The sequence below is a fragment of the Ictalurus punctatus genome, chromosome 9 (assembly GCF_001660625.3).
Source record: "Ictalurus punctatus breed USDA103 chromosome 9, Coco_2.0, whole genome shotgun sequence".
NCBI classification, from domain to species: domain Eukaryota; kingdom Metazoa; phylum Chordata; class Actinopteri; order Siluriformes; family Ictaluridae; genus Ictalurus; species Ictalurus punctatus.
The window spans coordinates 25,557,257-25,578,767 of record NC_030424.2 but is presented as its reverse complement, the minus strand read 5'-3'; the positions used below and the strand labels follow the sequence as shown (position 1 = coordinate 25,578,767).

At 40.6% G+C, this 21,511-nt stretch overlaps 2 protein-coding genes across 5 annotated transcripts in view; both read left to right on the top strand.

The window, feature by feature from the left end:
* rps6ka1 (ribosomal protein S6 kinase a, polypeptide 1) overlaps positions 1-6,975 on the top strand; it is a 94,924-nt gene extending 87,949 nt beyond the window's left edge. For all 4 annotated transcript variants that reach the window (XM_017476429.3, XM_017476428.3, XM_017476430.3 and 1 more), the window contains 6 exons: positions 655-813; positions 1,048-1,209; positions 2,478-2,554; positions 2,660-2,777; positions 4,010-4,147; positions 4,551-6,975. In XM_017476429.3, coding sequence (XP_017331918.1) covers positions 655-813; positions 1,048-1,209; positions 2,478-2,554; positions 2,660-2,777; positions 4,010-4,147; positions 4,551-4,673 — 777 coding nt within the window. In that variant the 3' untranslated portion in view covers positions 4,674-6,975. The remainder of the gene's footprint in view (positions 1-654; positions 814-1,047; positions 1,210-2,477; positions 2,555-2,659; positions 2,778-4,009; positions 4,148-4,550) is intronic.
* A 6,773-nt stretch (positions 6,976-13,748) lies between these two features.
* LOC108270095 (TMF1 regulated nuclear protein 1) lies at positions 13,749-16,618 on the top strand. Its single transcript, XM_053682745.1, has one exon. The coding sequence runs from the start codon at positions 14,823-14,825 to the stop codon at positions 15,333-15,335; it is 513 nt and encodes a 170-aa protein (XP_053538720.1). The 5' UTR covers positions 13,749-14,822; the 3' UTR covers positions 15,336-16,618.
* Positions 16,619-21,511: the final 4,893 nt, after the last annotated feature.

Sequence of the window (21,511 nt, the reverse complement as noted above, 5' to 3'; positions counted from 1 at the left end):
GCATTCCCTTTATACCACAGCAATCATGCCATAGTTTTTAGAGGGGGGGGGGGCACAACGCATTGTAAGTTCTGTCCATATTTATTTGTCATGTTGTGGAACAATTCTTAATATAAGTTAGTCTCTATTATCTCTAATGTCATTCCCCCCCCCCCCCCCCCCCCCCCAACAAACCTTTTCTTGAACCGCTCGCTGCCATTTTCAGCATTTAACACTGCACATCACATGACCAGTGATATTGACATGATTCTTATCCTTATTCTGATCTTGTTCGTATTATGCTTATTCTGCACAATTTAAATATAAAATAAAGATCATCTGGAACACAATTATGAATGAAATTTTAAAGAAATGCTGCATTTTTAATTGCCTTTCGGGCCTTTAAAAAACAAAATAGCAAGCAATTATTAATATACCACATTATGTGAAATAACAACTCTCTAAATAAACAACACAAACCTGCTGAAGAAACACAGAGCGCTTTCTTTCTTTCTTTCTTTCTTTCTTGTCGCTGCCATCCTAATGCCATCGTTGACTTCGTCTGTTCGGAGTCTGTAAAGCTGATGTAATTATGTAACGTAACTGCGAATGTTGTTTGAGATTCGGAAGAGCTGTGTGCGAATTGAAGAAGAGCACGTGTGTTTGCATGTGCAGATGTATGATAACGGGAAGCTGGTTTTCCTGGTGACGGAGCTGATGCGAGGCGGTGAGCTGCTCGATCGAATCCTCAAACAGAAGTTCTTCTCCGAGAGAGAAGCCAGCGCCGTGCTGCACACCATCACCAAGACCGTGGAGTATCTGCACTCTCAGGGGGTTAGAACACGAACACACACATTCACACATCAATTATATCCGCTCCAGCACTTGTTTTCAGAGTTCACACTCAACAACCTGAGAAGAAATGGCTCCTAAGGACTCACACACACACAATGACATTGTTTTCATCAAGATAAATGACAGAACGTGTATAATGACCTGAATCCTGTATTGTTTTAGTTTGGAAGTGTGTGTGTGTGTAAGTCTAATGCTGACTGCAATCTTCTGTAGGTAGTACACAGAGACCTGAAGCCCAGTAACATCCTGTATGTTGATGAATCTGGAAATCCGGAGTCTCTGCGGATCTGTGACTTCGGTTTCGCTAAACAGCTCCGTGCGGATAACGGCCTCCTGATGACTCCCTGCTACACGGCTAACTTCGTCGCTCCTGAGGTAAAGCATTGGCCACGAATGTACCCAATTCCCTCCTTACCCCAAATGCAGTCAGCCAGCCAATGAAATTCTGTCTCAGTCATAATCTACTCTGTTAACATCTGCCTTAAACTAGTTAGGGCGTCAGTGACATCATGTACTTACTACGAACTCATTCACTTCTGGGGAAATTATTGGCAGAAATGCAAAAGAAGAAAGTTGACATGTATGTTCGTACACCTCCGGTGAAAAGTTTGGAGACTGAAATGTTTCTCATGATCTGAAGGTGTCTGATTTAAATGTTCGAAATCGGTGTTGTAGACAAAAATATAATCGTGCCGACATATTCATTTCTTTCATTAGAAAACTAACATTTTATGTTCCGAAAAGCAGCCGATAAGAGTCCGGCGTCGGTGTGAACTCCTTAAACACTGTTTAAAAGGGAAATCCCTCAAGAAATCTGTCGAGAAAGCGCCAAGGATACATTTCTGGAAATTCTAGGCGGAAAGGCCGTCTACTCTGAAGATGCTAAAATAAAAGAGGCGTTATCCGAGTCTGTCAGAGAGAAGGATCTACCGCCTTTATGATCCGCCAAAAGAGGTGATACCTGATGTTTGCGTAGCCATTAACGCCCGGTTGGGTGCCTCAGGAAGAGAATATCAACCTGATAACAAGTGTTAAAATACTAAATTATTTTGATTTATTTGGGATTTTTTTTTTATCACGACATAATTCCCATAGTTCCATTTGTGTTACTCCAGAGTTTTGATGACTTTTATTATTCTTCTAAAATGTGGAAAAATAAAGAATGAGTGTGTCTAAACTATTGACCGGTAGTGTACATTAAAGTGCAAATACGCAACAGTGTGAGATGAGTGCAGGACCAAGAATGTAAACGGAACAGGACAATAGATACACGTGAACTCTGTCTAAAGCAGCAATAAGTTGAATGTTCTCTAAAAATTCCTCTAATTCCACTTGATTTTGTCAGAAAACTATAGTTGCAGCTTTAACCTCTGACTGTTGCAAAGTGCTGACACTGGAGACTCCTTCCAAAAATAAATACCTCCTCACAGAAAACTTCACCATATCACCAATTAAACAAGTTTTTTAAAAAAAAAAAAAAAAAAAAAAAAAAAAGTTTCTGTGGCATGTGCATCAAATCAGTCCCTGTGTAAGCTGTTACTACACTAGCAGTGACATATTAGAACAATTGCTTTATTTATATATATATATATATATATATTTGTATTGCATAACATTGTGTGTGTGTGTGTGTGTGAATATAGGTGTTGAAGAGGCAGGGTTATGATGAGGCATGTGACATTTGGAGTTTGGGAGTGTTGCTGTACACCATGATAGCAGGGTGAGAACACATTCTCACACACACACCACCTGTTCACTCTTCACCATCCTGACACGTGCAAATAAACATTCAACGCTTGTCTCGTGTGTGTCTCTGTACTTCCAGTTTCACTCCTTTTGCTAATGGTCCAGAGGACACGCCGGAGGAGATCCTGGGTAGGATAGGAAGCGGACATTTCACCCTGACCGGGGGCAACTGGGACGCGGTGTCTGACGCAGCCAAGGTGACACACAGAGCTAGGTCGATAATCTGTGATGGAGAATGTTAACAAAAATAAATCCCGGTCAGTTTATTTTATCGCTTAGAGAGATATGGTGCAGATAGAATATTGCCACAAATTAACTAACGGAATACATTCACGGGTGACTAAACCGAATGACGCTTGCATAACTATAACGTAGACGTCACGCGGTTTGGCAAAGAATGTCTGGGGCACCTTTATGTACACAGGTGTTGATGAGACATGAGGAAAGAGAAGAGTTTCTATCAATACTTTTTGTCTCAAGTGGCACAGTCAGGTCTCTCCAACAGTGGGGGGGGGAGCTGTCAGTATCTCCAGGATTGAACACAAAATCAAGAAAACTCTGCAATATTTGAAGGCGCTTGCCGTTTTTTTTTTTTTTTCAATTACTGCAGATTTGGGCCAAGACGCGTCAGATTATGTTATCACAATGTGCCTTCAGTCAAAGCGCTCTTCGATTCATGAGTATGGCTAAAAGGTCTCATTTAAAAACAAATGTGTAGGATCTGGGGTCTAACATGTGTAGGATCTGGGGTCTAACGTGTAGGATCTGGGGTCTAACATGTGTAGGATCTGGGGTCTAACGTGTAGGATCTGGGGTCTAACGTGTAGGATCTGGGGTCTAACGTGTAGGATCTGGGGTCTAGGGTGTGTAGGGATCTGGAGTCTAAGATGTGTAGGGATCTGGAATCTAGGATGTGTAGGATCTGGGGTCTAAGGTGTGTAGGGTCTGGGGTCTAGGATGTGTAGGATCTGGGGTCTAAGGTGTGTAGGATCTGGGGTCTAACGTGTAGGATCTGGGGTCTAACATGTGTAGGATCTGGGGTCTAACGTGTAGGATCTGGGGTCTAACATGTGTAGGATCTGGGGTCTAACATGTGTAGGATCTGGGGTCTAAGGTGTGTAGGATCTGGGGTCTAGGGTGTGTAGGGATCTGGAGTCTAAGATGTGTAGGGATCTGGAATCTAGGATGTGTAGGATCTGGGGTCTAAGGTGTGTAGGATCTGGGGTCTAGGATGTGTAGGATCTGGGGTCTAAGGTGGGTAGGATCTGGGGTCTAAGGTGTGTAGGATCTGGGGTCTAAGGTGTGTAGGATCTGGGGTCTAAGGTGTGTAGGATCTGGGGTCTAAGGTGTGTAGGATCTGGGGTCTAGGATGTGTAGGATCTGGTGTCTAAGATGCTGCGTGTCTGTTTTAAACACACACTGTGTGTAGGATCTGGTGTCTAAGATGCTGCATGTGGACCCTCATCAGAGACTAACAGCGAAGCAGGTGCTCAAACACCCTTGGATTGTGCAGAGAGATCAGCTACCAAACAGCCAGCTGCAGCACCAGGATGCCAAGCTCGTCAAGGTAAATCCTTCAGTCCTTACACGCCACTAAACCCCTAAACATTCAGCCATTACTAACTGAGGTTACTAGACACATGCCAAGCAGGCTACTCGTGGGGCCTTAGTGTGGGCATAGATACTCGTAATGGATGTTCATTCACGGTGAGATAGGGAGGGGTTTACTAATCCATCCCTGCCTTCAGCTGACACCTGCATACTCCAACTCTCATCCTGACTACAGAAGCTTAATCCCCATAACTCTTGCAGTCTCCGCCTTCCCAGAAACCCCCATTATTTGTCAGAATAATGTCATTGTCATAGCTTGGCCATAGCATCATCAAACAGGTTTTCACCTGATCACTACGCATCTCTCTCTCTCTCTCTCTCTCTCTCTCTCTCTCTCTCTCTCTCTCTGTATGTGACAGGGGGCGATGGCTGCCACCTACTCGGCCCTGAAGAGTTCCCAGCCGACCCCCGAACTCAAACCTATCGAGTCCTCGTTTCTCGCCCAGAGACGTGTGAAAAAGCTACCCTCCACCTCTCTGTAGATACACAGAGAGCACGACGGAGAAGGAGCGCACCACTGAAGGGAACAAAAGCAGTACTGTACGAAAGCCACTCTGAAGCTCTGTAGACTGAAAACGCTCTCTTCACCTCGCACGTGCCATCAGCAGGCTCACAGAGCTTAGACAAGCCGTCAATCAGAGTAGACAGTGGCTGTGATTGGCAGATGGACATTGGAGCACCAGGGTTTCAGTGTTCCATAAAGGTTGTGTGTGTGTGTGTGTGTGTGTGGAAGAGTGCCAGATAGAGCTACAAGCTCCCATTCGGAAGCAGTCAATATTGGTGGCCTGTTTGTTGTCCTGCTGTTCTGTTCGTTCATTTCCGTTTATTCGTCTACGATGTGGGTTTTTTTCCTGTTTGCTTTGTTTAATGTAAATGGCTAAATCAGTTTGATCCTGACTCTGAGTCTGGAATACAAAGAGACTATACACAGACTGGGAATGTTTAAGCATCTTTTTTTTTTTTTTTTTTTTTGTGCTATGGATATAAAAGCATGACAGTTGAGACTCTGACCAAGTGCATTGTGGGTACATGGGGTAGTTTTGCATGGCTGCTGTGTAAAATGCTGTGTCGTTGCTTCACATGCTGCACATTGCTTTGTGACACACTTTTGCACAGGGTTCTGGCTGTTCCAGTGTTTCCTTGCTTTTTTAAGTGTATGAAAACAGGATGATGATGATGATGATGATGATGATGATGATGATGAATTAAATCTCCCAGGCCCGAGGCTCTCTAGTGACATTGCTAAAGTCTTGTATTTTTCAATGCCGTGATTTTTCTGGATGTTGACTGCTGTCTTCTGTGTTTTCATTGTTAGTTGTTTATGATTCTGTTGTTTTGTTCATTCCGTCAAAGGAAAGTAAAATAATTTTATAAACGCATGCTGAGCACAACTGAGAAAAAGGTAAGAGCCAGACAAGTGACTGCAGGCCTTTGTATTTGTTGTTGTTTGTGTTGATTTTTTTTTTTTTTTTTAAATATATATTATAATCTGTTTTTCTTGTGTTCAGATGCCAGTCGTGAAAGTGTATGGATTGGTAATTTGCTGTCACACACGCTTAATATAGAGGATTCCTTCCCAGACATAATATCTGAACTTGCATCCAGGTCTCTGATCATTTCAAATGAGAGGAGGGGGGGCTACAGTAACTCCACCCACCTCTCCTTGTTTTCTGCTAAATGACACTGACTTTAGGAAGGACATGCATGCTGTCATAGTCTAGATTTTGACAGACATTTTCAAAATCATCATCTGCATTGAGGTACGGTGTCAAAATGATTCACAGGTTCATCTGTCATTTTGGCCAGACAGGAGGGAGTTTTTACATTTCATATATTTGACACAAAAAAAAAAAAAAAAACATTACATTAAAATATATATATATATATATATAAAGTTATATTGAATCATTTAGGAGTGATTCAGAATGAAATGATGTGTGCTGAATCATTAGCAAATGGCTCAATATGAAAAATTTAAATTATGAATCACTATAACATGGGTTCGGTTTAAGTTATGATTCACTCCTAAATGATTCCCTTAAGAGCCTCTTATAAATATCGCTTTTCATATTGAATCGCATATTATTAAATGACTCAACTGATCCAGTGATTCACTCCTAAATGATTCCCTTATGAGCCTCTTACAAACATCGCTTTGCTTTTCATATTGAATCGCTTATCACTGAATGACTCAAGTGATCCAATCGATCGCTAGCAAAAGACTCGATTAGGTGTAGACATTGAATCACTCCTTAACAACTCTGTGGTCATTATACTTAACTGAAAGGGCAGTGTGTGGTAGAGCAGTGTGTGACAGCTGATGGTGTTTTAGGGCAGAGTAATTATGTGACGCGTCTTTGTACTGTACATGTTGTTAAAGTATATTATATATATTTTCCTGTGTTCAGAAGCGATTTGGTTTCTAGACCAAGGAAGTTTGGTCGAAAACTTCTTTCCGCCTGTTTGCTTCAGAGATTTGACCTAAAGTGGCACTTGCTTTCTTCATGTCTTCTGTAAAGAAAAAGAAAAAATGCTTTAAAAAAACAAAAGTCTCTTTCTATACTTTAGGAAGGATGGGTATTTATTTGATGTGGGCTGCTCAAATGGTTTGTAACACTGATCCCGGGGGGGTGTACGGTGCTTTCTGTGTGTGTTTGTATGCGTGTGCTCGTGTTGTTGGGATGACAGTCTTCTAGAGTGTATGTTCTTGTTCTCTGAAGAACCAGAGTCAGGTCTATTCAGTTCCTGATGCATTTCTATTAAACTCAGTTTTTCTGCCCTCCACTTTCACCGTTTCTGCTTCTGTTGCATGTCTGTGGCTCAAACTTGTACACGGAGGCACGTGGTATAATCTGCTCCACCGTACGTGAAGCCTCATTACATGTAACCTGCTCTTTCTTTCGTTTTAGTGTTGTACTTAACTACAAAAAAGCCAAGAAGATAAAATACAGCCGCTCAGCACTTCATGAGACAAACCCAAAGGAAGAGAAAATACACAGATATTATAGCACAGGATATGACTTCTCATTATCAGCACAATTTGGCATTTATTCCTGTTTGTACTCATTTGCCACTTTTTTCTAAACTGATTTTGTATAAAATAAAATGGCGCCCTAGAGTTTTGCTCATTGGCGGACTCGGGTTTTGAAATCTCAGCCTTATGTGCCATCACTTTTAAACAAACCAAACTGTTTGTTTATTCACATTTACGATGAATTCCTCAGAGCCGAGATCAAGTGGCTAAGGGAATTCTGAAAAAAAGACCTCAAACCCAAAAAGTGATGCACAGTTTCGTCAGAGAAGTGTAATTTTTGGCGATTGTGCACTGTGTTGATTCTGTACTCTGTTTGTTTATCATCTCCTTATTGGATTACTGTGACGTTTGCAGTTATACATGAGGATTTGGTTCTTTGTGATCTCTTCATGATTCATTTTTGAAAAACAAAACAAAAAACAGGTCTTTAAAAAAAAAATTAAATAAATTGAATTCCTCAAAAATGCCTATTTTCCACATTTCACCCCTGCCAGTTCCCTTTAACCAGCCAGCTCTCTCGGATCATTCAATTCGGGGAGGGTGAAGGCTAACGTGCTTCCTCTGAGACGCATGAAACCATCCAACGGCACCTTTCCAAACTGCTGCTCATGCTGCATCACAGGGCAGTGTAACATACTCTCTATCTGCACTCTTCCGCATGTGTGATCTCATAGACATCCTTGATTTGGCTAGTGATTGACAGGAGAGAGAGTGCGTGGCAATTTTTGCTCCTTTGGCTCCCGGATATGGGCGCCTGTGGCGTTGTGAGGATTTTGAACTTGCGATCTTCTTACGATGGGGCGAGTCTGTGTGCTATTTCTGCTTACATCCTAAAAAGAGTTTAAAGTAGTGTGCATATTTAGCTCTGGTACACTTTAAAGGAAAGCTCTAGCATTTGAAACATGTGTTTATCTGCTGCAGGGGCAAAATGGGATGGATGAGAATTACGAAAACTGCAAATTCTCATAATGAATTCGAACTGGCAGACTGTGGTCCAGACCTGGATTATTAACTGAGTATTTAAAAAATATATATATAATATATAAAATACATCGTCCATAGCGACTGTTTTCTAAAAATGAACCACATATTTGTCATTTTGACTTTAAACTTGGACTTTCATAGAATTTTCAGTTTATTTAACAACATAGACTCATCTGTTCAGGGTCTCTGTGGCTCTTTCCAGAATGGATTCATGACGAAGTGCCGAAACAAAACATCAGCGTTTCACATCGTCTTGTTTACTGCCATCAGCTAATCACCGTTTAGCCATGTTAGTTGCTTATCCAGATGTTTCTAAGCAAGGAACTAGATATAATTGGACCTTTTTTATCAATTTTGGTTGAATACTCCTTATCCAAGGTCTCTTGTTGAACTCTGCAAATTAGTGGAGCTTAATACAACATCAAAGTGGGGGGGGGGGGGTTAAATCTGGAATGCAATGCTGTGTATCCCTTTAACTCTAACAAACCTGACCTAACGAAAGAGCGTCAGCTAAAACAGCTTTCCAGCATCACTGCACATTTTAGTGCTTTCCCTGTACTAACTCATCTGACTCAGCTCACAGAGGATGGACTGAATTAACCTCACGCGCTCAATAGGGCCAGCTGGAGTCACGCAGCACAGACCTTGTCCCGGATTCCTACGATAAGAGCAAAGGCTGGGTCGAACCCTGGTGCGACGAAATGATGATGCTCATGTACGTGTGCGAGGTCATAAAATAACGCCATGACGGACAGTCGTACTGATTTGATACAGGAATTGTCTGTGTAGTCCACATTTATGACCGGATCTGTATTTTAGGTTCCATTTAATTGGAGTATTGATTGACACTGTGTTTAATGTAGCACAGTGTATCCATGCCTGTCATTTGTTAAACCTCTCAAAAATAAAACTGTATTTGATGTGAGCATTCATTCTTTGTTTTTGTGTAGTATGCAATGTCAGTGATTATTATTATTTTATTTCTTTTCTGTTTTTTTTTTATTCTAGGACCTCTGGATCATCCAGTTGTTGTCAATGTTGAGGAATTAAGGTTGCTGTGCTCTGTAGCAGTGACTGAAATGCTCACAGCAGTTTGGAGAGGGTTTTTATTGAGCAGAATGTGTTTGCGGTTCATCATCAGTGCTGCATGACTGTGATTTTCATTACTTAAGCGAAGACTGACTCAGCAGTTTTCATTAGAACTAAAATACCCCAACAATCGACCCGAACAAAGAGTGTGGGAATGTTTGTTTCGTTTTGAATCCCACAAACGGGTAAGTAGACAATTTTACAAACACTTCAATAAAAAGTCAGTCTGCCTAAAGCTGTCTAAAACCATGTTAGCTACAGCTGCCTTGCAGAATCTGCAAAAATATATATTTTACATTAATAATAAGAGGGATCATAAAAATTGCGTTTAGTTGTTTATTTAGTTCTGCCCTGAATAAGCTTTTTCACATAATAGATGATTACATATAGGCCACAAGACACAGTAAAAACTGAATTTACACAAATGAACCTGTTCAAAAGTTTACACACGCTTGATTCTTAATCCCGTGTGTCGTTACCTGGATGATCAGCGACTGTTTTTATGTTTTCTGATCGTTGTTCATGAGTCCCTTGTTTGTCCTGAGCAGTTAAACTGCCCACTGTTCTTCAGGTCCTGCACATTCTTTACTTTTCCAGCACCTTCTGCATATTTGAGCCCTTTCCAACAGCGACTACATGATGCTGAGATCCATCTTTTCACACTGAGGACGACTGATGGACTCGTACACGACTATTACTAAAGATGCAAACATTCACTGATACTCAAGAAGGCAACACGATACATTAAGAGCCGGGAGGTGTAAACTTTTAATAGAGTGATCGGTGTAAATTATTATTTTGTCTTCCGGGAAATGTGTGAGTATCTTTATGCAGCTGCTGAAGAGCAGTACTAAATGGAAAACACAAGATCTTTAACATCATGAACATCATAACATCATAAATAATTTACACCGATCATCCATTAAAGTGCTAAAACTTCACCACGTGTACACATTTGTTCTCTTAGCCTTCACATGGCCTCTACACCCAGAACCTCTTAAATAATATGTCACATGCCTTAATAAAGTAATGGAGCATCCTTTAAGCTGGCAGTTGGGTTTCACAAACAGCTGAACGGCGAGGAAACTATGTTGTCCTAATTGTTTAAACCTACACCACACACACACACTTGAAGTATCCCTTGAATTTTCTTAAGTTTTTTTTTGTGCGTGTGTTTTTTTTTTTAATCCAGTGTGTTACTTTGTTCTGCAGAGGTGCCAACATGTACAGCTCATCCATGGCATTTAAAAAAATATTTCAAGCTCACTACGGTGATGTACACAGAGACAGCTGAACACTACACTTCACTTTTTCTTCAGCATGCGGTTTGATCGCGTGCACATGAAACTCCCCCTGACAGAAAAAGCTCATTATTGAAGGGGAAAAGGCGAGGGGTGTGAGAGAGGCACATTTTTGCTGGTAGTGGTTAGTTTCACTTCACTCTTGGCAGCTCTGCTGCTGAGGTAGATGTGGAGCTGCATCATCTATTCTGACAAGGGTGTGGGTGTTTTTGAGGTTGTGAGTGTCAAGTGTGTTGGTGTATTAAGATATGTGTGTGTAAAGTAGATAATGTGTGGGCTGTGTGTGTGTGTGTGTGTGTGTGTGTGTGTGTGTGTGTGTGTGTGCGCGCACTGCCAGTCCTTCACAATCTAATTCAAGGTAAACGTGGGATGTGTCAGTGACCCCTGCTGAAGTTAAGGCCAAAAAACCCACTCACTCTAAACTAGGAATAAGCCTGAACTTTTCTACTTACAGCTCGAGTTCATTCAAAAGAAAAGAAAATATAGTGTTGATTGTGATGTGCTACTATTAAAATGCGGTTTCTGCATATATATATATATATATATATATATATATATATATATATATATATATATATATATATATATATATATATATCCATATATCCAGGTTGGTCTGACCAGCTGCCAAAACACAAACCCATCTTTACCAGCTGCTCAATTATTTTTCAGCTTTCTATCTACTGGTCTAAACAGACTGACTTTCAAATTGCCTTACTGTTGCCTTACCCTGCCTTTATCCTGCTCATGGTCATGGTTAATCTGGAGCCTATCCCAGGAACACTGTATGTAACGTACACCAGAAAGACGGTTAGCACATTTGCCTCGCGGGGTTGGGGTTCAAATCCCGCCTCTGCTCTAGGTGGGCGGAGTTTGCTTGTTCTCCTCATGCTTCAGGGCTTTTCCCCAGTTACTCTGGTTTCCTCCCTCAGTCCAAAGACATGTGTTGTAGGCTGAATGGCATTTCCAAATTGTCTGTAGTCTGAGAGTGTGTGTGCGATTGTGCCCTGTGTTGGGTTGGTACCCTGTCCAGGATATGTCTCGCCTTGTGTTCAGAGTTCCCCCATGACCCTGTGTACAGTAGGATAATGGGTATGGAAAATGGGTGGATGTGTGCACCAGACAACAGCAAAGGCACAGAAGTGTCTACACATTTATCTCCATAAAAATATTCAGATTTTATGAATACATTTTTTTTTAAGCCCCTATCAGGTGCCTCCCTATTGCTCTGGTGAAACTAGACTCAGCAAAAAAAAAAAAAAAAAAAAAAAAAAAAAAAGAAACGTCCCTTTTTCAGGAGACTGTATTTTAAAGATCATTTTGTAATAAGCTTCACAGATCTTTATTGGAAAGTTTTTAAACGATGTTTTTCGTGCTTGTTCAATGAACCATAAACAATTATTGCACATGCATCTTTGGAACAGTCCTTAAGACATGAACAGTTTACAGGTGGTGGGCAATTACGGTCACAGTTACAGTAAGATAGGGCACTAAAGAGACCTTTCTACTGACTCTGAAAAACACCAGAAGAAAGATGTCTAGGGTTCCTGCTCACCTGCGGGAACATGCCATAGACCTGCTTCAGGGAGGCATGAGGACTGCAGATGTGTCCAGAGCAATAAACTGCAATGTCTGTAATGTAAGACGCCTAAGACGGCGCTACAGGGAGACAGGAAGGACAGCTGATCGTCCCTGCAGTGGAAAATTACATGTAAGTATGTGTCCCCCCCAGACGTGAACGAGAACTTGCAGATGTCTTGGTGGAAGAGTGGAGGAACATCTCACAGGAAGAACTGATGCATCTGGTGCAGTCCATGAGGATGAGATGCACTGTAGTACTTAAAGCAGCTGGAGGACACCACATACTGACTGTTACTTTTAATATTGACCCCCCCACCTTTGTTCAGGGACTCATTACTCCATTTCTGTTCCTCAAATGCCTGTGAAACTTGTTCAGTTTATGTCTCAGTTGTTGAATGCTGTTATGTTAATGCAAATATTTACACACGTTAAGAAATTTGCTGGAAATAAAAACCAGCTGAATATGAGAGGACGTTTCCTTTTTTTTACTGAGTATATATTGCATGGCCTATATTTGCATATTGAAACCTGATTGGCTCTTATAATTTATGATATAATAACACATTGTCTCATGTGTTCAGTACAATCTCAATGCTAATGATGGGGCTTTCCTGATACTTAAACAAATAACAGAACAAAAACACCCAGAGTTATATCAGGGAAACCGAAACGTGCTGGATTGGGGAAGATGCTGCAATCAGCATGAGCCACCACTTGAATCTTTATTTATCCCGAAGATTTCCATCACCAAACACTTAACCTGCTTTTCTGTGCCAAGGCCAAAGTGTTCTCAAACTAAACCTCAGTGTCGAATAACACGAAGGCCATATCATCATTCCTAACGTTATTGGCATTGTGTGTCAGAAGCGCATGAACCACATAAACTCTACAGAGCTGTAGAGCGTCTCTCAAACTTCCTGTGTCTAGACAGTATTGATTGTTATCATTTACGGGAAGAAGCTTCTGTGGGTCTTACTTTTAACTGAAACATGATCAGGGTGCAGACAGTAGTTGTACAGGCATTATCCTGGAAAGTACTAAATTAAAGCTGACACATTTATGGATTTTTTTATCGGTTTACTTTCTCCATTTGCCTGTTGTTAGTTCATTAGCTCTGTCACACTGGATAAGACAAGGAGGAAAATAGTAAGTAAGATGGCGTTCATCTTCTCTTTCCTCTCTTACAGGAAATGGGACAGACAAACTGAGCAAGCACTACATATAGGGTTATATAGGGGTTTTTTTTTTCACCTATAAGAGTTCTATTCCTCTAATAACCAACAATTCGATTTTTTAAAATTAAAGTATTACCCGTTATATATTTTATTTAATTTTTACTTAAAGTTACATTTAATGTACCTACGTTAGCCACTATAAGCAGTTGTTCCTAACCGGCCTCTCTTTTTACTCTGTTGAACATAATAAGAACTTGTAGCTTGTCATGTAACTGAGAAACCTCATTGTGATAGGTCCTATGCCCTGAAGACTTTCCCATGTCAGAAAACTTAGTTACAGCCTTCTGACCCGTTAGATTTGAGAACTGAAAAGTGCTATGCTCTGTTTAGATGCTGTAACAGGTTGAGTGTTTTAAGAGGAGGGTAATGGGGACAGGAGAGGATGGCAGCTAACAAAAACATTGAAATGGTTTCATTTTACGTTCACCTCCATAGTAGATCAGGAGGTTTTCAGAGAAATCTCGATCTAGAAATGACTGTATCACCGATGTAAGAGACGAATAATCCTGTTTATCAGACTGATTGATTGTTAAAAACTTTTTGAAAATTTCCAATTTCCAATTAATCCAATTAATTTCATATCTGCACTCCAGTTGCAGTGTAATATGCCATTTAAAATCATCCTTTTGAAAATGTGACCTTTAAAGCAGTACGCCAAAAACTGATATGAGCTGTGCAGTTACCATGCTGTTTATTTTTCATACAGTGTGAGTCACTATTATTGTGCTTCTGCCTCTTGCTCCATCATTTATCAGTGCCAGAGTCTGTTGCTTAGCAACAAGAGTCTCAAGCCACATCACCAAATGTTACGTTTGAAAGTGGTCCAGCACATGCTCGGCTATTTCTGACCCACGCTGAGAAGGATGACGGAGAGACGAGAGAGGATGATTAATACGAGGCTGTGATGCTGATGATGATGATATGGAGACACTGTTGCTAAGGGCAAAGAAAAGATGGTTGAAAGGAAAAGGAAATTTGGAGCACAACCTCTTGACAAAAGGCAAATAAACCCAGGCAGTCTCTGAGGTAGGAGGTTTTACGATGGGAAAGTAAGACGGATGGAGAGAATGGAAACCGTTTGGGCGAGAACAGAGAGTGGATGGAGGAGGGAGAGGTAATGCTGCTGCCCAATCAGGAGCAGATGCCTCATCGGCTGCATCCAATGGCATCAGAGCTGGCTGCTTCAGTGCAGGGAAGCAGCTCTGCTGCTGTTATTAATGAATGGAGCATCTCTCTGCTAACATCACACCACTCCTCATCTCTGTCTCTCTCTCTCTCTCTCTCTCTCTCTCTCTCTCTCTCTCTCTGACACTCACTCACTTCTCTCCATCTTTGCAGAGGTGAAAACAACCTCAGAGGCTTCTCTACCTTTGGTACCGAGCAAATAATCAACACCTCTGACGCAAAATGAAGCAGCAGCAGGAGGACGAGAGTGCTGATGGCACTCCATCCTGTACAGTTCCACCATCTTCTTCTTCCTCATCTGCCCTGGTTCCACCGCCAACCCGGAGATCCATCTCTATGGGTGACTTCCGTCGCGCCCAGCCTGGTTCTGAGACGCCGTCTGCCCCGGCCACAGCACCGTCCTCCAAACTGGTGACCCCCAGCTCAAGCATGGAGTTTGAGGCGGCTCGACGCCGCCTGCTGGAAGTCGAGGAACGGCGGCGTGTCATCCAGGAAATGGAGCGCCGCTTGGAAGAGCTGCGTGAGATGTTCGTTCGCTCGGAACGTGAAGCGGCTGAGCACGGTGAGCTGGTGGCGCGAGTGGCGGCCACTGCTCAGCAGAGTGAACTTTACGTTTCCGAAAACTCTAAGCGGCTGAAGAAGGGGCTGCGCTTCAAACGGTATCGGCCCACCATCATCTTCTCGTCCATGCTGGGTCTCAGGACGTGTCTGCCATGGCCCGTCAAACTCAAATAGCAGTGGACGAGAAGAACTTTCTCTCGGGTCTCATATAAGGGAAATTATTTCCGAAAGCCCTAAACATTTTTTTAAGTTTTGTTCTTCACGTGATATCTGTTCTGAGGACAGAGATGAGAACACTCATGAGTCCTGCTGCTTTTATGTGAGACTTGTGTAATCTTCGCTGCCGTGTGAGACACCACACTACTCCTCAGAGATCTTGTGTACTGTATGTATGGGAGATGCTCCACTCTCTTTGTGTTGTGGATGTGTGAAGATAGCAGATTGTGTGTGTGTGTTGTTTTTTTTTTTTAAGTACGTCTTTGATCTTGAACAGAGAGAGAGACTCAGAGGTGCTGTGAAACTTCACATTATGTGACATTAAGAGACGGAGAGCTCTCAAAACTCTCCTTTTCTATGAGAAACAATTTGCCTACAGCCTCGAATGGTGTAGAGTTGACGTCAGACCTGCGTCTTCAAGTCACGTATTGCGTTATTTGTGGCGGTTATTATGGATGTAAAGTCCTCGATTGGTGTAGAGTTGATGTTAGACCTGCGTTTGTGGTGGTTGTTATGGATGCTGCTCTTCTCTCTTGGGTTCAGAGCTTGGACACAGGGGAATGAGCTCTCGTCACCTCACTCGTGGCCGCCTGTTCAGTCTGTGCTGGCGAGAAACTCTTCTACTTTCTGTTTGCTTCAGAATGTATGGTAATACCAACAGAACCTCTAGATTAACATCGGCTAATAGTCTTTCATGTTGCTGCTTTATCTTAGGCTGGGTTTCTAGAAGGTTCTACTTTTAGTTAATGACACAAGGACCTATGTAAAGTTCATATATCATGTGGTGGTGTTTTTTTGTTGTTGTTTTTTTAAAATGTCCTTAAGGGCATGTTTAGTATTTAAACGTTCAGGTATAAGATGAAAACACAGGTGCAAAAGATCATAACCGATGTGGTGGTTTCCGGGTGCATTTTTGTGTGTACGTATATGTCGGCCGGTTCAACAGGGTCGATATGAAGTCACTCTAAGCACCAACACTGCATTTCTAACTCTATCTGTTGTCTTCTGAGCATTGTCTTTCATTATGATCAACATCAGAAAGTTTTTAGAGCCCAGTCCTGGACATGGTCTGAATGTGATCTCTTTCTGTCTGTGTGCACATTTTTCCTTGTGTACTTGTGAGGGGGGAAAAAATGTTGAGGCTCAAGAGAAAGTCACCTGGGATTTCTATTCTTGGCAAGTGCAGGTTAGGACAGGAAGATTCTGTGTGTGTGTGTGTGAGAGAGAGAGAGAGAGAGAGAGAGAGAGAGAGAGAGAGAGAGTGAGTGAGTTAGTTAGTTAGTTTATTGGAGTTGGATTTATGAGGTCTTTACATTTTGAGATGATCTATACTCCTCCATGAGTCTCATTTGTGTACTTTGATTAGTAAAAAAGCTTAATATTAAGCACGAACGCACAATTTCGTTAGAGATGCAAGAATTTTACTTTGCACTCGATGGAGAAAAGATGTAAACCATTCATTTGACTGTAGTTTTTATCCAGAAGGATGCTCCGAGTGTATTTTTTCCCCCTCACGTTTGCATGAACTGGGTTAGTACACACAAGAACATTACGAAGTATTCCGTTTTCGGGATTGTGAAAGTATTTAAATTAAAATAACGTTATATCGTTATAAGAACACTAGCATTATAAGCAAGTCGGGAAGTAGCGTGCAGCTGACAGGATTTCCAGAACCTTCGGCTTCAAACTCGCGCAACGTAGGGCACGCGCGCACGCTTGACCCCGCCTCCGCTGTCTCTGCGCTCTCACGCATGCGCAGTGCCGAGCCCGCGTTGCTGCAGCGCTGAACCTACGTCACTCGGGTTGATTGTTGAAGTGCTGAGGCTCAGCGCCATGTTGGATTTTAGATCAATTATACTCAAATACTGGTGGTTTTAGACACGTTAGATGTTTTATACGTACAGTAAAACACCATTACATCCAATTAATTAGATCCACAAATACTTTTTAAAATATTACTCCATTTAACAAACACATAAACTGTGTTTGAATACTGCTTAATCACAAATATTAATAACAATACTTATTTGGCACTGGACATGATTTTGGACTTGGACAGCTGTGTATGGAATTTATAAGGGCTTTTCTCCCCATCGTTGTGCTCAGCGCTTTAAAGCCCTTTCTACAGTATGTTTGCTCAACTTTCTCATACTGGTTAATTTTTCAACAAAGGGCTACTTCTCACCTAAAAAAATATTAATGCCAACATTTCCCCAGTTATGTCCAAGTATATGATAAAATAGGTTAATAATCCACTTCCTGCTACTCCATAATTGTAACAAAACATGAATCTCCGTCATTTGTAGAGGTTTAAAATATGTACTGTACACATCTCTGTAATATACACTATATCGCCAAAGGTTTGTAGACACCTGACCATCACACCCACATGTGGGCCTTCCCACATATCTTGGAAGCACACAGTTGTCTAGATGTATTTGTATACTGTAGTATTACAATTTCCCTTCACTGGAACTAAGAGGCCCAAACTTGTTCCTGCATGACAATGCCCCTGTGAGGTCCATGAAGACATGGCTTGCCATGTTTGGAGTGGAAGTCATGCACAGAGCCCTGACCTCAACCCAACTGAACACCTTTGGGATGAACTGGAACACCGACTGAACCCCAGACCTCCTCACCCAACATCACTGCCTGATCTCTCTAATGCTCTTGTGGCTAAATGGGCAAATCCCAACAGCCATGCTCCAAAATCTAGTGGAAAGCCTTCCCAGAAGAGTGGAGGTCATTATAACAGCAAAAGGGGGAATAAATCTGGAATAGGATATTCAACCTGTACATGTGGGTTTGATGGTCAGGTGTCTACAAACATTTGGCCATATAGTGTACAACTACATACCAAAAGAACATTTTCTTAACATTCCTGTAAAATATGATCTCAGCTTTCAAACAAACTTGAAGCATAGACAGCAAAAATAAAACAGGAAAAACTAACAAAAGCCGCTCAGCTCACAGACACAAGCTGCTCAATAAATTTATGAACCGCAGACTATGGTAATAGCCTATTATGGAGTCTACAGTGGTGTGGGAAAATGCAATATTTTGGCTATTTTTGATCAATAGCTTTTTGACTAACAGACTTGAGACTATTCATTTCTATGCATTATTACTCAACATACAGTATACTAAAAAAAAAGAGCCCAAAGTAGCATAATTTCACATGGTTGTACATGTACACACACAGAAAAGATACAGTAAACTGTACAAATCCAGGGTACAAACACTTGTCACCAGGCTTCTCCCCTCAGGGGTACATATTTTGTACTATTAGTACTTGGAAGAGTGAATGTAGTGCACCATTAAGATGAATGTATGGTAAATATTTGGACTTTTGAGGGGACATTTATATAGTTTATATTTTAGCAAACAAAAATGTATCAATAATAGCTATTTTTATGACAGTGTACGGATGTTAAAATCACCAAACCTGGTCCATTTTGTGCATAAAAGACGGCATCATTTCTTCGAGGACATTTGTGTTACTTTTTTTAAGTCTCAAAAAAATAAACCCACAGAACAAAAACTCACTCAGAAACTTAGCATTCTTCAACTTCTTTATTAACTCCTACAGTATACTGAGCACAGGGACTCAAATATTTCCCCACCACTGTATCTCTGTATCTGCATCTACATTTGTATAATGCCAGTTATTCATCCAATACCTTACTCAGTCTGTATAGTTTGTATATAAAGGATTAAAAGTATAAATGTATATATAAAGGTATAGACAAAGCCATGACTTTGCCTCTTGTCTTTTTGCACTGCACCGCCATTGAGTTCTGCTGTGAAGGAGAACAATTTTTTCCCCAAAGACCTCAGTGAGTGGGCCCACTCTGCAGCATGAATGTACCGTACGTCATAATGTCCTAAACCTCTGTATTATTCTGTCTATTTTCTGAATACCTCTGTTGTTTTAGTGATGTCCCAGATAGCAAGGTAACAATGATTCAATGTTGAAATTCCATCAGAATCACCTTTTTGGTTGAGGTTGAATATTCAGTGCTAAATAATATTGAATCACTGTTGATAATTCATTGCTTTTCAGTACTGATATGACCAACGGTGAATCCATGTTGATTTTTGGTGAGCTTTGTTCAACATATAGCAAATCAGTTGGGCACATTAACATGAAATTTAGTGAGCATATTCATACTCCTCAGATGCTGAATCCTGTTCATTTTTGGACCTCATGATCCTTCCCTCTAGTTGAACAAATATATCATTTTTTCTCCATTTTGATTTATTTATCATAGTTGAAATAACATTATTTCAGGGTGCAAACTTGATGAAAAATCAATGTTGAATTCAATGATATTGATTCAATGATAGTTTGGTTGATGCATTAAGATTGATTCAATGCTGATTCAGTGTTGGTCTGCTATCTGGGGTAGGAAACCTAAACCTGATACCAGAACCCCTAACCCCCAGATCATCAGCAATCCCTACTCTTACTCTTACTAAATATGCTTCATTAATTACTCAAGTAACATTTTTACAATTTAGTCAGATTTATAATCTGGTTTATTACCTTCTTTATTTTCTTGCTTCCAGGCTTTCTGCATGAATGTACCTTTGTTTAGGGTTATGCAATGTAAACCTGCTCTGGTGTGCTTTTTAAAAATGAAAAAAAAAAGATTGTATTTAAAGCACATTATATGCTTTAATATGTAATAAAATGATATAGTCAGGCCTTTTCTTTATTCTTAACACACTGCATATGATTACAATAATGTAGGGCGTTGCTGCTTATGTACAATCCTGAGAAATAATAAATGAATATATTTCATGACCATATATAAACCATGCTGTGTGCAGAATTATGTTTATGCTGTGTGTTTTCTGTTCACATGTACACTGCGTAAAGATGGAAAATACAAGAATCAGACTAATTAAAGCTGATTGAGAATTGTGACTGTTGTTTGGAAGGACTGACCTTTGCAATCGCACAGCATTGGATTTAACCACCGAGCAGATCATCAGCAGAATTTGATAGGTCAGGTGATGAAGAGGAAGTGCTCCAGATGTGTTCTGCTATATTTAGAGCTGACCTTTGTTCCTTTGTATCCTGGACAATCTGATAAAAATGAATGAAAATATAAATGCAAGTCCATGATTTTTGTGAGGTGCAACGAGGCTTCAGATGAATGAAATGCAAGTGTTGTATTGTACTTTAATTATGTTAGTTTTAACAACTAATTTAGTTCATAATGGTAAGTTCGATGAATAAGGAACAAAGCATTATGGGCTGTGCTGTTATCAGAAAATAATGAATGAGAGGGTGGTGTGATCCGGCCTGATTAGAAGCAGGCGGCTGTTTAGTTGATTAGTTTCCTATAAAAGCACATCATGCAATGTTTTTTATGTTGCAGTGATTTGCCAACAATGAGATTTTTTTTTTTATTAATTAAAGAATGACACGGTGTGCATTTGAACTGTTTATAAGATACATTTAATGTTGTGGAACGTCTGCAAGACCAGTTAGTTCCTGTTACCGCTTACATTATAACAGCTATAAACAGTCGTTTCCTCACCAGCTTCTCTTTGGAGTTAATAAAGATAAGACAAAATAATGAAATACTTTTATTTACACTTTTTTTGTTGTTGTTTTGCAGCTTGTGAGAAGCCAGAACACACAAAGAGGGAAACTAACTGACTCCTAAAAGAGCGCTTCACCATATCATCAATTATACATCTTCCTTTGCATGTTTTTGTAGTCTCTTTATTATCAGCCTTAGATTATGCAGACTGTCTGGCATATACTGTAAGTCCCTTATATGAGTAAGTTCCAAAATTAAGTATATAAGTTCCTTATATGAATTCCAAAATGAATAAATGAACACTTATCTAGTCTAAGCTAGAGCACAAAGTTAAAGTTCTCATTAAATATATTGTTAACAAGTAATGGTCACTGAGAAAACATTTATTATGATAAAAGGGAAGGAATGAGAACATCATTGGTCAGATAGCTAATGAATTAGTGTTAAGCAAACTGGAATTTCAGAGTTTCTTAGTATTTGATACGACCCATTTTTGCTTTCAAGACCGTGTGCACTCGAGCTGGCATGGACTCCACAGGTTTGTACAAAACCTTCGAACCATTTTAGATCAAATCCATC